The sequence below is a fragment of the Harpia harpyja genome, chromosome 13 (genome assembly GCF_026419915.1).
Source record: "Harpia harpyja isolate bHarHar1 chromosome 13, bHarHar1 primary haplotype, whole genome shotgun sequence".
In the NCBI taxonomy this organism is placed as follows: Eukaryota; Metazoa; Chordata; class Aves; order Accipitriformes; family Accipitridae; genus Harpia; species Harpia harpyja.
In genome coordinates, this window is record NC_068952.1 from 30,369,278 (window position 1) to 30,386,274 (window position 16,997).

At 34.7% G+C, this 16,997-nt stretch overlaps 1 protein-coding gene across 8 annotated transcripts in view; it reads right to left on the minus strand.

Annotated features, from left to right (window-relative positions):
- The window catches only part of SDCCAG8 (SHH signaling and ciliogenesis regulator SDCCAG8), a 116,599-nt gene that overhangs the window by 87,464 nt on the left and 12,138 nt on the right, over positions 1 to 16,997 (minus strand). For all 8 annotated transcript variants that reach the window (XM_052806468.1, XM_052806467.1, XM_052806466.1 and 5 more), the window contains exons 4-10: positions 12,779 to 12,892; positions 12,241 to 12,366; positions 11,804 to 11,944; positions 10,366 to 10,430; positions 7,874 to 8,062; positions 5,624 to 5,762; positions 2,364 to 2,516 (exon numbers count right to left, since the gene is read on the minus strand). In XM_052806468.1, coding sequence (XP_052662428.1) covers positions 2,364 to 2,516; positions 5,624 to 5,762; positions 7,874 to 8,062; positions 10,366 to 10,430; positions 11,804 to 11,944; positions 12,241 to 12,366; positions 12,779 to 12,892 — 927 coding nt within the window. The remainder of the gene's footprint in view (positions 1 to 2,363; positions 2,517 to 5,623; positions 5,763 to 7,873; positions 8,063 to 10,365; positions 10,431 to 11,803; positions 11,945 to 12,240; positions 12,367 to 12,778; positions 12,893 to 16,997) is intronic.

The following is a 16,997-nucleotide window of genomic DNA, read 5'->3' on the forward strand; positions in this document are numbered from 1 at the left end:
AAATGTAACAGAATATGGCTAAATGATTTTAACAATATGTTTGTTATTTTGAATTCATTTATCATACACTAGTTTATTTGAAGCTTTTCATCAACCAGACTAGTCTCCAGGACTTGTTAGTATGGTCAAAGTGTCAGAAGCAGCTGGTTGCATTAGTCTTCCAGCTGCAAAAGTACTACTTAACACCTTCTTATCCATCCTTATGTAGACTGGTTTAAACCAAAGCACGTTCCCCCAGCTAAAGAAAACTGTTATTGCAACCACAGATCTTAAATTAATTTTCAAGTTCAGAAACCATTTCAGCACTATAGATCAAAGCATGATGTTGTACAAAACCCATATAGAAATAGTATGTTAAAAATTCTAATGTAATTCAGATCAAATCTTGCTGAATGTTAAAAAAATGTAACAATAAAACAGAGACAGTGACCCTTCAGCTACTTGGCCCTGAAGCTTACTAATATAAGTGGAAATAATGGTGTCTGACAGTTCTAGGTTAACTTACAGGAATTCAAAGCTAAACCTAGAGGATTATATATTCATAACTATTTTTCACTCATTATACATTCACCTGATTCATGTATCATGCCAATTCTCCCCTTCAAACAAATCACTCCATAAAGTAAGCGATAAAATATTCATATCGAGGTTGACTTGATGCACAGTATACCATTTCTACCATCTCATAACCCGCAAATATAAAAGTAGTTAATCATACGTAGGCATAAGTCATGCATATAGCTCATAGTTTTCTACAAAGTCATCCCAAATCTTTAATTACCATGCATGACATCATCATAGTGCCACTATATGTTAATATGTATGTAGGATTTAAAAAAAGGACTACAACTACTCAAAGTGGGAATCAGTTCCAGTAAAACACATCTCAGTGGGTGATGAAATACAAAGTAATGTGATGACATGGAGTGAATTATTCTACCAAAAAAAAGGTATGAAATGTTTGTCTAATAGGCTGTATTTTGGAGTGCATACTCTGCTCTACAGCAAATCTGTAACTAAATAACTAAATGCATAAGAGGGATGACTTCCAATAGATAGCAAGGAGTCAAACAAGGAATTGCTTAATAATGTCTCATTGTCTCCAGTGTAAGGTTAATTTTTTTTATTTCAGTTTCCGTGGCAACAGATTTCTGATGATCACTTACAACAGTTCACTTTCTTAAATATCACCTAGCCGCTATCACTGTGCTTAATTCCTGTTTTATTATCTGGAACTGGAGTCAAAGGCTTTGACCTCCTGTAGCAGCTTCAGAACATTATTCCACCATCTCATAATACCAGAAATACAACCACATTGGTTCCTTGTTTATGTTAGTAGCTTTCCAGCCATTTCACAACCACCACCACTACTAAAGAACCTCCTCTTTTTTAAACACTCAAGTAGTTTACCCTGTTCAGTCTGTGCTCTCCAGATTTTGTAAACAGTATGGCTTATTTCTAAAAGGAGCCCCAAAATATGGAAAAAGCCTACAATCAGAAGAGAAATTCACTATATTGTTTCCAAACCTCCACCAGAAAATGGTTGAAGAGGTTGCACATCAAACAAGCATGAAAACCACTAATTCATGGAGCATTTCTCTCTCTACTCTTCTTCCCATTTTTTTCTCCAATCTCCTTAGAAGTGCCTCCTCTGTCACGTCTCACAGGCTTACTGCTGTTAGCATGAGGTTTCCTCTGTAGATTCCATTGGGCAGAAAACCCTTATGTTTTATACACTAGCATCTAGAAGTCTGAAACAAGGTTATCAAGGCTCTGTTGCAATGGTCACAGTATAAATGATGAGACAGATTCTGTCTCAGAGAGTTTATAAACATCAGTAAAAGTGAGAAAAGAGATTCCAACACATTTCTGCAGGTGGGCATATTAAGCATATGGTAAGATTACTCTGTAAAAACCCATATTAGAAAGCAAATACCATATCATAACATTAATATATATGTATATGTAAGCTCAAATTAACAAAGAATCCTAAATTTGACATGCCAAGTCAACAAGTTAGCACAACTTAAACAGTAATCTTTATAAGAAGCTAGGTACAAACCTTGCATCACATATTACTTAACCCTTTCCTACTTGGACAAAGTGCATTAGAAAATATTATGCAAACTAAAATAAAGTGCGTAACATCAACGACTTAGTATGTATCTAGTGACATAGCACAAACCCGTTATTCAGACTCAAAGGATCACTTATCTACCACTGCTTTAAAGCAATGGTGGAAGTGATGTATTGAGCTCTCAAATCGAAAACTGAAACAAAATGAAAGACAAGCAAACAGCAAGTTTAAGGAGGACGATACACTCATTTTAATACACAAATAGAAAAAAAAACCCAACTCATACCATTGCTGCCAAGTCCTCCCTTTCCTTCTTCATTTCTTCCCGCAGCGCTTCTTTTTCATCAGTCCTCTTACTTAGCTGTGCAGCTAACTCCCTTTCAAGACGATTCTTCTGCCGCTCCATCTCACTTTTCAGCTGCTCACACTGGACTAGAGCCTAGAAAAAACTATTTATTTTAAGTGGAAGAAACCTAAAATTTTAAACAAATATGGTATTTATCTAATGCCTTCAGAGAAACCCAATTTGCTATTAGAAAGGCCATCTTCTGTTTTTTTACATAGTTGTTATAATGTTTATACATACCCTACTGTGTTAACATCTAGAATAGGACTAACAAATTGAAAACACATGCATATGTTTGTATGTACATACATGCCCTACTGTAATTTAGAAATCTAATTGCTTTTAGGAGTCACAGCAATGATGGAAACATTTTTCAAAGTGTATTTTCCAAACAGGTAGCTGCTCTTCTAAAACTAAGATGATTATTTGCCTTGCATTTAAAATTCCTGCATAGCTGAAGGAAAAATAAATAAATAAATAATGTACGCACTTCTACTCACTCTCCCCCGTGAAATGAATTACTGACTGCAGAAGGCTAAGAAGAAACCTGGAAGAAGTAAGTAAAGATACAAAGAAACAATTTTTTTTTTTTTTTTTTTAGTTTCAGGTTTGTCAAATAAAGAAGATTAATTCTACTGAAAACTCATAAATGTCCTGCTTAATTAATAAGTGTTAAAATACAGGTTATAGATGTGTTTTCTATCAAAATAAACATAAGTTCATATGCAAGAAGCACAGTACACACTATCTTCCAAAAAAACTAGGAGAAAAAAAAAAATCTATCAATTTATGGTAATATATCCCTGCCAAAGGGATAGGAGTTGAGTGTTATGTCAGTTTAAATCAGAAACACGCTACTCCATTAAAAGTAAATCGAAGCATTCAAAGCACCCTAAAGGCACCTTGCTAGGCCAGGAATAAACTAGATTTCATTTCATCCTTTCACTGATACTCAGCATATCCTATTTCAAGGAAGCTAAAGTAACTTCCTTTTAGGAATCCTACCTTATTACCCTTTATTGTCAAATTAGGGGTTTTTTAAACTGCTTATTTTTCTTTTACTCAAAGCCAACCCCCTATATGCAATTTCCTTGGTGTTGGGCTGTTCATGAGGGAAGCACATTAAACCGTGATTTTTAGAGAATGTGCTAACAGTCTCCATTAGGTTTATGTCAATTCTGTGGGACCCTCCTCAGGGTCGCTTTCCTATCACAAGTCTACTTTGGTGAGGGAATCCCTCTGTTGTTGCCATGAATCCTTTTCTGTAGGAATGTATCATCAGCATCAGCAAACAATTGTCTGAATAAGACTGCTGTAGTTTTGTAGACATGTAAAACAATGCAACTCTAGAAGAAGTAAGTTGCAAGAAGAAACCTGTATTTTGTTAGCTCCACCGTTCTGACAATTACTCTTCTGTGACATTTATGTTGAAAATGCGTTCCTGGATTTGCTTCATCTGTGGAAGTTTAACCTTACCAGATCTCCTCCTTGCTCTATGTAAGAAGCAAGTGGCCACAAACTATAGAGACAACCGTAAGACAAGAAAAAATGGTGGGTTTAAATAATAAGCACCTGAGGTTAGACCTTCTGTCAACAGGGTGATGAAATTACAATTATAGCATTTGGAAGCCCAAAGTGTTAACTCCTCACTTTACTTATGTGGGCTGTTCTATTGGATTCCATGGTAATTACAAAGAAAAACAACACTTTACCTTACGAGTACAATAGGACTGGGAAAATAAAGGATGGTTTGTACTTACCAAGAGAAATACCAGTACATGTAAAAATGCTAAGTTAATGCAGCATAAGTAAAATATTTCTTCCTGATCGTTCATATTACAACAGTTCTTGAGCACGGAAAAAACAGACTACTATTCAGTCTTGTATACCAATAGCACTTCACGTTTCCTCGCTGCAGTGAAGAGGGTGGCCAGTAGAGACCCTAGGAAGCTGCTTTCTTTATGTGGCAGAAATAGAATAGGTACGGAGACCTATTTTATTAAAGGTTCTACTAATTTGTCTTGCTAAGTTATATTCTTAGGCCACATTTCTAACATGAGCTACACTGAATAAGAATTTATAGGGATTTTCTTTTTAAATACTAAAATAAAGATTTCCAACACCAAATGAAAAAAGAGGAAGATCAGGTAACTTCACTTCATTGCACAGAGGAGGAAAAGTATTTTGTGCAGTTTTAAATAGCAGTAAGTGAATAACATTTCTATCAGACAACTGTAGAACCCACCCCCAAAAAAGTAAATGAGTAAGCAATTTAAAAATTTAGCCCCTCAGGGACAGGATGTAACAGGTGAACAGTGGGCTCAGGGGGATTCTCTCTTTGTTCAGTAAAAAACAAGGACCTGTAGTACTCTGAAGTTAAATTTAACACGTACATAGGATTGCCAACTCTCATTGTTTTTTTCCCTACTGATTATAGTTAAAGACCCTACACACATTAGGGTCTCTTACAGCATTAGATGAATAACCAATTTGATCAATAGAACAATTACATCAATCTTGTCCACTATTAAAAACGACAGTATTTCATTAAAAAAACCCCCCACAAACCAACCTCTCTCAGTTGCACAGTAATTCACTAATAATACAGTAGATGTCACTAAATATCAAGGAAATAAGTTAGGAAATAATTAGGTTGATTGTATATAGTAACTAGGGCTAACACAAGCATTAAATCAAAACTGGTTTTATCATTATTATTTACATAACACCTAAAGCTTCCTGTAGGTAGCATCGGACAGGACTTCTCATCTTCAAAGAGTTCTGTTAGCTAATCAGTTCTTGCACTGCACTCATCTGAGGCAAAAGAGTTGTTTGTAAGCATTTTAAATATTCTTTCCAGAATAGCTCAGAAATGTGATATGAGAATTATCATCTTACATGTCATGAATGCCTTTGAAAATTCTACCATTCAGTTTCTATCACCTAGCTCTGAAACTACGTCAGAATTTAAATGATGGCCTAAGAAGGCAACACACCCTACAGTCTTGATGAGAATTTAAGAACAAATATAGAGTTCATGTTACTGCTCAAACAGTCACACAGTGCAATCTTTTTAAATCTACTACATCATATCAACATGTGGTAAGTCTTATGTGTGTATTCTCTCATTAGCATGAAAACTAATTAATATTTGCAGTAGATCTGAATACTGAAAAGCTCTTGTTTCTTAATAAAGTTACCTTTGTTTTTTCTAAATTGGCCTCTTCTGCCATTTGCAGAGCTCGTTTAACTTGCTCACAAGCAGTAGATTCTCTTTGCTGCATCTCTTTCATGTTTCGTCTCAGTGAAACAAGTGCATCCATCAAGTCATCTCTTTCTCTGCATATAAAGAAAAAACAGATATTTCTTCTGTATCTTTTCTCAAGAGAAAAAAAACCCAACAGGTATATCAAATATAAAATGTTAACAGATAAAAGACATAAGGGTGGTAAATGAAGCAAGACTAAAACCAGCATGGGTTAAGAGTGAAAGACAGCATACTGCTAGCTTGGCAGATATTAAAAATACCATTTGCTTGATGACCAGTCTTTCACTTCAGAAGGATTGTCCATCAGTGAAACTGCCAGTAATGACAGCACAGCTCAAGTCATATATTGAAGCTGAGCAACATTCTGTTGGCATTACTAAATGAAGATCCACGCTAAAAAAACAAACAATAAAAAAAAGGTATGTTTCTGAAAAAACAGATCGAAGGAATATGAAATTACACTGTCATTAAATGTAAAATAGGGAGAAAAAAAATAAAAGGAAGGGTTAGGTTCAACAAGTAATTCAGATCACTAAGTACATCAAATGAAAATCAATAGCCCTTTGCTGCAAACTGGAACTAAATTAAACAATAAGACTTCTGGATTCTACATCTCCTCTGAACTTTTGTTAACTAAGAAAGTGAGATCTGTACCAAATGGTGAAGCACAGTCAGTAAAACTGTAATACTTAATTTCACCTTTTCCTTATTTTGATATGTTGAAAGCTTTTAAATTAAGAGTATAATTGTCTGTGTTTTAGGTGCAACTAGAGATTCTGGCTGAAAACTGTTGTGTTTGTTTTTTATTTTTTTCTTCCTGTTGTGTGGAATGGTAACACAGCTGTATTTGCCAGAGCACTAACAGTCATATTTTGAATTCTGTTTCAACAAGATTTGGAGGAAGTCCCTTTGAAAATCCCTACTGAAATAACTTTGTTTTTAATAAGTTGTATCACAGGAAGATGGAGTGTTCAGATTTTGTTAAATCTCAAACTGAAATAATAGTTTAAGAAAGATAAATAGGTCAGCTCAAATCTTTTATTTCAAACTGCACTATAATACAAGATGACAAGAATGTACGGATTTATAGTTTGTTCATATTTTCCAGTGTCTGTGGCAAGTAATTACTTTTCTTACGAAAGTAGATTTTGACACATGACTTTTCAGCAATAGAGAGCTTTCCCAGAAAATTCTTGGAGTTGACAATAGAAAAATACATAAATCCTGGCAACAGTCATCTAATGAGTAGAGATAATATCCATTTGACAGACTATATGTACTATGTCCCTTCAGTCTTCTTGCTTCTAACTGACCCATTACCTCATCTCTAGCAGGCTCATTCTAAAACTTGAGAAATCCTAAGAAGCTTCAGATATCTGACAATAAATAGATGTCTGTTTAACAAACTTTGAGAAAGCTGCAGTATGTTATCATTAATAGCAGCAAGTAGAAAGGGAGAGCTTTTTGAAGATGACTGACTAGCAGAATGTCTTAAGAAAAAACATTTTAATGCTGTTGGGATTTCTGAATTATATATATTATATTCAGCCTGTATAGCTGTTTTTGTTTCTATCATTTAAATAGAATCTACAATTAAAAAAAGGCTGCAGGAAATAATTTCATTTATTTTTAAGAAAAGGAACTTTTTTCCCTGACTTCTTGTAGTTAGGGAAGAGCAATGCAAACTGTCCCAAACACCTGGCCTACTAAGCCAATTCAAGGGGACAAAAAAAAAAATTACCCTGCTGATGTACCCTAAAAGTTCTCCAAATGTAAGGATAATAAAGTGGAACCAGAAAAACTTCCAACTACAGAAAAATAAGGGACTTCTGCAGGAAATAATCAAAATACATGGACTTCTGTAATACTTGTTCAGACAGAGTGAAGGCTTTGTTTGCACAAAAAGTGCAGGAAACAGACTATCAACAGTCTGATTATCTGGACAGCCCAAGGTATCATAATTACAAGATAATAACTAACATTCTTTCCTAGTTGAAATAAGCGGCAAAACTATCATGGATTTCAAAGTGGTTGGGACCACAGCATTATAACTTCAACGTGGGAGTCCGCTGTTCCGTAAGTGCACATCTCTCTATGAATGCAACCCAACACATTGAGACTTACATGGTTTAATGTACGCAACTGTACTTTCAGTGACAAAGTAAGTACCACCCAAACCTACTTTGTTACCCTCTCGATGGTCTGCATGTGAACATTAGAATGAGTCTGTGCAAGAACTGCCTCGTGTTGTGCACATTTCAGACACAGACCACCAACTCGGCTAGAATTCGTGGCTGAAACGAGTGACTTCTGGTGTTTTAGCCTTCCTTCCAAATCTTTGCATATCTTCTGAGATTCTGAAAGGTCTTTTCTAGAAAAGAAGAAATAAAAAATATTTTTAAAAAATAAAATTATAAAATTATATTTTATAAAAATTATAAAAATTATATTAAAAATTATAAAAATTATTAAAATAAAAATAATTTTATATACAATTAGAAAAAATATTGTGCAATCAAACATTTCTACAAGTTATATTTATATGCAATATATAATTACAGATGTAATCTAAGAAGAACTATAAGAATCTCTATAATGAACATTATTTTACACATTTCAGTAGGCTAAGGAAGACTTTAACAGAGAAATAATAGTTGAACTGCCCAATCAAAATTATTAATAAACAAAACAAAATTATATTAATTTGTTCCCTCCCTCTGTAGTATCAGAAAATAGTGAAGTTACACAGAAAATTATTACATAAAACTTGTAGGCTTACATATTGTCTGAACAGAGTAAAAGATTCATTAGCAAGAAACACTATCAGCTGTATAAATATTTCAATACCCTATCTAACATTTTCTCTGTTGCTCTTACTAATAATATCACTAACTTCACATTTCTTCTCTACTCTCAAATTAACTGTAAAGTTACAATATAAGGTAAAGTAAAAGTCCCTTATGCTTCCTAGACAAAATCCAGATGTATTCAGCACATTCGCTCTGATCCAGCGATACACACAAACTTCAGGTCAACCACGTCTCCAGAAAAACAGCGTAAGTTTTTTACTTGTCTCCGAAATTTTTACCAGGTGCTCTGAAGAATTTTCTCCAGAATTTCCAAGCATCTGTCAGGCCAGGGAGAGCACAAGCGGTAGGAATGCTGACATCCGGAAGTTCCAGACAAATGCACACTGTGCACATATAGATCAATTTGACAAACTGTGCAACAAATCCAAAGCTTTTGGTTTGTTATGCAGGCCATCTGGGCAGCATACACGTAGTAAGTCTGACACATTCTGGTTGCATTGGATTTACTGCGCACAAGATATATATGCTGCATGCATGTTTATTTCCATCTGGGAAATCTTCTGTGCACTTTTTCCAATTTTAGTAGTTGGTCTATTAAATATAGTCCACTATAACCTGAACAGAATTTGCTCTGTGTATATCCTTAGACAGTCATGGTACAACAGACCTATTGTTGGGAAATCTTGGATAAAAATCAGTGAGTCCTGTGTAAATTCATGCTTAAAATTAAAACCAAGGATAGTCCCACTGAAAGCGATATAATTTCTCACTTTAATTAAAATTGCAAGTGCTCAAGTGCTTTGCAGAACTTACAGTTTGAAAGATCATGCCCCTTAGGAGAAATCAAGAGGCTGAATAAAGTACTTGTGGAAATTTTCAGGCTATTTCAACATCCAATTTTTATTTCTGAGTGTATATATAACACTTCAAGCCAAGCTGGGGGGGGGGGGAAGGGGGAAGAATTGGATTACGTAACTGAAATTTAAGATCCTCCTTCACTTTCACTAGCACAATTGGCTTTGCACGTTTAAGATTTCACCACTGCAGAGAGCATATTTCAACTTGCCTCCCTACCAGTGGGAGGTACACACACACACAAGTCTAGAATTTTCAGATATATGAAACTGCAATTTATTTAGAGAAAAACATAATTAAACAGATTCAGCAGCAGTATCATGAATGCAGGTGTAGAGGGGGAAGTTTACTGCTGAAAACCAAATCGTAAAGTGATTGTGTCCACCTCTGTCCATAGGTTGCTATCTATTCAAACCTTTGATATTCTGAGGATTACATGCGGACTTATTTTCAGGTATTTTTGTGTTTAAAGATATGCAGGTTACATGACTGGAAACACTGCCTGCATGCTTCAAAACTATGTTTTCCTGCTCCAAAATATTTATGTGGCCTAAACTAGTTCGATGCTTAAGATTTCTAAAACTTGCGATATAAAATATTAGTAGAAGAAAGCAAATTATGGAAAGGCTCACACAAGTTAAAATTTTAACTTCTCTTTTTTTTCTTTGATTGGTCTACCCTAGCAGACATGATGTTTCTATAAAGAAAAAGGGTAAAAAGGATAAAGACACTTTATATCAAGTTGTAATTTCTATAAATACAATAGTTCAATTGAATGTATAAAATTTATATATTGCTAATATTGCTATATAGTAGCAGTACATTCAATTTTGCTCCATTTATATTTGAGAAAACTTCATGTAAAACCAGCTTTCAGGGACACTACCAGAAAACACGACATTCAGACATTCAGGCATTCTCTTACTTAAATTCAGAGTGGTTCATGTTGTCATGAAGTGATAATTGATTAACAATAATTTTAAGAAAAAAAATAAACATTTCACTTTACCTTAGAGACTGTATTTGAGCATCAAGGATATTGACTTTTTCTTGATAAAGAAGTTTTAGTTTCTCCTTTAGAAAAGATGGGAGAAAAGAATTGTCTTTTGCTTTCTTCGTAATATTGTCTTTACAAATAAATCTAGACATTAGCCACATTCATTCTTTTCCCTCGAAGATATAAAGTTGTTGAAACACTAGTGTCAGAGAAATCTAAATATTTCACACTTGTGAAAGTCTACAAAATGAACAAAATGTATTTCTATACATCTTGCCAGATCCTCATATGCTAAATTGCTTCAGCTCCAACTGCAGCCCTCTACAATGATTTACACAAATTGATGATCTTGTCTCAAGTTTGCTCTTACTCTCCCACAAGTCAGCAGAAATAAAAGAGGAATTCTTCAGAATTTCAAGTAGACAGGCTATTTATTTACAACACAGTGAGTTACTCTTATTACCTGGTGAAGAACTAGGTATATAAATCAACCACACCAATGTTAAATACAACGGTGATAACGAAATCGATAAAGCACCAGAAATTTAGCTCGCTATGATGCTTAGAAAGAAGTCACGATCAGTATGATTCTCTTGCTTTAAATATGGCAGATGAAGTAAAAGTGCAATTACTGTAAAAACTAGCTTTCAAACAACTGCAGGCATTAGGGATCACTGAAGACATTTTCAGCTCTAGATGATGCACAAAACCAACAAAAATATATTTCACTGGGAAAAATTAATAAATACATATAATTATCTTGAAGAATTAAAGTACCCTTTAAATTCCACACTATGCATATGCACATGAATAAAAAACTTCAAAGCTTTCAGTTAACCATGTTTTTCTCAAAAGATAGCAATGCTACCCCATTAATTTAGAGAAAAAAAAATTAAGAATCTTTTCCCAAACTAAAAATACAGGATAGAGACAACATCATCTCTGAATCACTAGGGCTTCTCTGTATCTCTAAAAGCACAGAGTGTGTAATTCAGCTTAGGGAAAACAGGCTGCACAAAGCTACTTTTGTAGTTTACTGAGCCTGGGCTGCTCCAGGAGCAGAAAGACTCATTGCAAAAGAGCTTGCCTGGAGGGCTACCTAAATTACACCAGCTAGTTCACACCTGCTCTTGCGTTGTGTTACTGCTAAGAATCTCCAAAGTACAGCTGAGCCATCACTGACGGGACATTCTCAAAACAAGGCTTATCTCTGGGAAGTCAACATCTGCCGATACAACCTGCCATCTGTGTCTAACTGGATAATAATATTAATTAGGGTATAATAAGAAGATGAGGTTTAAGAGAATAAAATTTGATCTCAGATTAAGGTTCAGCCAACCAAAACTCCTCCTGTATGTCTGTTACAAAATTAATCATCAGAACTGCAGCAACAACAAAGCACTGAAAGGTTCTGCAAAGGTATGCCTCTGCAAAGAAAGTTAATACTAACCAGTTCTACAGCCCATTTTTCTGTTTCTCCAACAGCTGCTGTAACAAAAGCCTGATCTTTGTTATGTACTGGTGATGAGGTGACAGGCTGACGCATGCTACAGTCATTACCACCTACAGGCCAGGAGTTCTGAGTATTTGCCTAAAATAAAAAAATTAGTGCTTCAGTTACAATTATGTAGGCTGTTTTTTCAAACAAATGTTATATAAGTATTGAATCTTATAATTTTCATTACAGTAGAATATAAGAACCAATAAACAAGTTAATTAGGTTGGCAACCTACAATAAAGATGTTAACCACAGAAATCCATGTTTACAAACTCTCACTAAATTTTGACTAAAATTCAGTTTGCGGATAACCATTTACATAGCCTTCCTTAAAAACAATCAGGTCCCTGAACACTGATCAAAACAACAACAGAAAAATAAAAACTTACTGAGGCATCTAAAAGAGTTTGTTCTCTCAACATATGTTCCGCAGTTAAGAATTTCAGTTTCTGATGGAGTTCCTCATTTTCAAGTACAACTACTTGCACTTGCTTTTTCACCCCAGACAATTCCTCCTATAGGATACAGGAACTGCATGTAAAAGGCTCCTTGAGATGGCTATCAACATTTAAATACATCTTGAGACCAAAAGTCTAGATTAACCTTCTCAACTATTTTAACCCTTTTAGAGAAAATAAGAATACTCAAAAGACAGATTTTGCATTTTTGTAGCTTGAATTTCCATATAACCTCTTAAAAAAATTGCTTATTTCTATTTGTGATAGGATGTAAAAATGTCTTTGAAGACCCTTAAACACTACACAGGCACCAAGGTGCATGGTAAGGCTCAGTATCTACTGAACTGCATTTGGCTCAGCTTTGGTCATTACAACAATCAATCTCAAGACTAAGTATAAGTTGTTTTTAAAGGATTTCTTCATATTTAGGGGACTAGGGTTTTAGTAGGTGAAATATGTTGTCTAATACCTTGCAAAACTTCACTTCTGCTTCTAAATGGTTAATGTACTGTGACTGATCATTGATTATAGGAACGAGATCAGAAAGGGCTGGTAAGTCTCCAGTTGCAGCTTCTGGGAGTTTCTGAAAGAAGTAAGAATAGCATGTGTTATTTTCCAGTTTTCCATTTATTGCAGTAAGAAGTTGCTTGCACATAGAATACTATGTACACTTAATAAAAAGTCACCAAGTATACTAGATCATGAGGAAAGGAGAACCAGTAAGAACTTAAACTCTTCAATATAAAAAGTATGTCACTTCTGTCAAAGTGTACAGCTGTTTGATTAAGCACATCTATAAAGCAGGATTAAATCCTATCCACAAACCAATTTGTACATGAAATTCATACCGCTATTTAAGTGTATCAGCCATTTTAGACAAATGTAAGGGGGTATCTTCTTCTCTGTGAAATGAATATAAAAATCCCTTGAATTTTAATGAGTTGTGGATGTGCATCAAAGGCAACTCCTCTAAATGTTCATTAACAATTGCTCCAGAAACACAACTATGTCTGCAATTTTAATACCTCCATAGAAACACAGAAAATGTGTAATAGATATTACGTTTATCAAAGAACTTGATTATTGGTATTTTAAAAGACAATTCTAAAAAAACCTGAAGACCCTATAAATAGGTAAGATTTTTGATAGCCTCACAAATAACTAGTTAAAGAAGGTAATGTAGGGCATCCTTGCCCATTCAAGATAAACAATTGCATATCTGCCTGGCTTGGCAAAATTTAAACAGGGATTAAACTTTTTACAAAATGTGAAAAACACAAGCGCTATAACTTTACAGCATTTACTCCTAAGAATACAGTACAGATAAAGAATGTAAGTAAATATTGCTAAAACGCCCTTATAATCATAAATTAAATAGTTTCCTGAAAACTACAGCCTCTCTTTGATCCTATTAGCAACAAACAGCCCTTGTCAGTCTAATAAGAAGGACTTATTTAGAGTGGATATAATAAATATTTTTTTATAGTATAATAATGTATTTAGTTCTAATGAAGCATAACATACTTTAAAATAATTTTAATGGAGTAACAGTATTAAGCATAAATACATTAGTCTGCAATAAAAGTGCCTTTGAATAATCAGAAAAATATTTAATGGAGTCTCTACTTTCAAATTCAAATAAATCAGCTACTATCAGATCCTCACTCGTCCTCTTTATGTATTTCAATACTGGTTTACTACTTTAGTTTGATATTCCAATATTGCAAATTTCATCCACTGAAAGAACTAAGTACAACCTAATGCTAGTTGACATATACAAACTATCTTAATTCCTGAACCTAAAAGAAAGTATATCAATGCAAGGCACAATGTTTTGTTGGTTTTTTTAAAATAATTAAAATTAAGACAGTCAAACTGGGACATGCCTCTAAGAAGAGCATATATCCTCTTATACAAAAGATGTCTGTGTTTTTCACCAATTTACTGAACAGTTTTACTCACATTTGCAAAAGGATAAATCCCCCTTCTTTGTATTCTTTTCTGGTAAGGATACAAAATTCACACAGAGTTGTTATTGGGTCCTCTCAAGAGGAACAACAGGCACATTTCTAGCATTAGTTCACTATTCTGGATGAAAGCGACCATCTTTATGCTGATCCCTAGCTAGTTTTGAAACGGATACAATTCTAACATCTGTGATCTCAGGTCAGAAACACACCTTTCTGTGCAAAAATATTCCACGATATCCTTCTCAAATAAAGACTTAAAGTCTTAAAGATCATAGAACTTTTCAGGAGCTAACTGAACAGTTGGACTCCTAAATTTCCTAAAAGATTCAGAAACCTACATCTTTGTTTTTAAATATTATTTTTGAAAAATTCACCATTCAAAAAAACCCCAAACCCCAAACTAAGCTGTTAATGGCTAGCCATTACATCTACTAGTTATCTTTTTGGCAGAATCTGTAGATAAGTTACCAAGATTCCCTGTTCAACCTTTAAAGATAAAGATAAAATCCACTAACCAGGGTGAGGGGAAGGTTTCTAGCAACAAAAACCTTCCTGTAAAATTATACCCAATATAATTATTGCCTGTATTAAAATGGGGGACTCTTGAGAAATCTGGAACTACGACAGTGGAGACAAATGGGGGGGTTTCCAGAACCATCCGGAAAAACATTTAAAGAACAGACTCTGAATTTGCAATGTATTCCACCTGGCTCAGTGCACGTAAGTTCGATGTTCTGTTGACTCAGAATTCACCTTGCTTTCAAGTCTGTTAATCTCAACTACTTTATGAAGTTTTTAAAAAGTGAATCACACTTGTTAAAGTATATATAATATAGTGCCAATAATATTTGTAACTCATTGCTCTGTTCCTCTGGCTCCTATTCATCCCTCCCTCTTTTCTGAAAGTGTAATAGACACCTTGCAGCTGAGACCTCCAGCTGCCTCCCTGAAAAGATTACACCACAGCAGCGTTCGAAAATGTGGAAAACTCTATTTCTATTCAAATTATTTTTCACTGAAAACTAGTGCTAATGTTTAACTTGAGAAACATTGGTGTAATGTACACAAGAGTGCTAAAAATGGTTTCACTAAAAAGAAAATAATACATAATGTATTTTCCCAACAGAAAAAGAACAGAGGACTTCTTAACACAACTTACTAACTCATAGCACTGTCACTGGGATATTTCTTTATTTAGAAGCCTCTACCTGCCCTTTCATGGGGCCAATGCCTGGTCGATCATTTGTGATTTCTTTCTTTCTACTTTTTTAACTACACAATTGTTATCAATTAATTATAAATTAATTTGGGAATTTTTCATTAATATTCTGATAATATGTGTTATAGGATGAAAGAACAGAGGTCAGGGGAGGCATATATTTAAAGTAGGCCAAATATTAATATCAGACCTGAAAGACACATCTGATCAGTATGAATTACCAAACATTTATGCCCGAGTCTCAGAAATGCTGTTCACATTTACATTCTTAACATTGAAAAGTTTACCATAAAAACACAAGGGTTTATAAAATACAGCACCTTTAGAGGCTAGCATTCTACACAGTGACAAATAGTTTTCCCAACATCCCAAATAATTTGGCCCACCTTGTACTTTTCCAGAACGCCTCAAATTTCAAACCTCTAAGCCCCAGAATTAGAGACACTCCTGCTGGCAGTCTTAAATCTGCTGCCCTGTAAACTGGCAAGAAACAACGGGAATCAGCCACAGGAACTCCAGCTATAACAACAGTGTCAGGAACCCTGGCTGGGTGCAGTTGGGTTAGCCAAGACCCAGCCTGTAGAACTGCAGTTGTCGTATGAAGCAACCTTACTGGGCCTTGACCTCAGGAGATGAGGTAAAAAGCAAAAGGAAAATCTCTGCCCAACCATCTGGGTGTAATCAAAGAAAAGACATACTCATTTGATGTCTATTGCAACTTTTATCAAAGAGCAAGAGAAGGGAATATTGTTAAGACAATGTTATTTATACATATGAAATGTTGTAAAGCTTACTAAACAGTATACTTTCTGTGAAATACTATATTTAGCTATAGGACACGTCATCTACTATTCAGCAGTCATCAGGTATTTCAGTATAATTGAAAGCAAAAGGTTAAGGTTACTCATAAGTTTGGTTTTCTTGACTTTTGGGGAATCTGATTCTTCTTATAGAGGAAGCATTTCTTCAATGTCCAGCAAACCACCAGACAAGCTTGTATTTTATAAGGGTTTGGGGTTTCTTGGTGTGTGTGCACTTTTGTACTTCCACATTTTTTGAGCTTTACATTTGGTTATCTTCAGAACACTTTCATATCCTGGTTAGCAAGCAGATGGAGGACATTTGAAAAGGAGAATAAGGCCACCACTTCAAAGAATCCCTCTCACTGGAAACTTCAAGAGGAAGAAATGGGACAATGCCCTATCAATACAGTAAAATCCCATCTTTTCCATTTATTCCTCCATCCTTTAATCCATTCCCTGAAAGCACTATCACATTTCTTAGAAAGAGTATCCCGTTTTCTTAATTTTTCCACTGTACTAAAATTTCCCAATACAAGTAGAAAATTTTGACGAAGATGGATTAAAAGATGCTTTCCCTCCCCTCCAAAGGCTAAATACAAATTGATACTGATTCATGTCATGTCAAGATCAAGCAATGATGCACCATTCCCTTGAGCTACAAAACACTAATTCCATCCTGCACCATTATGAAGCAAA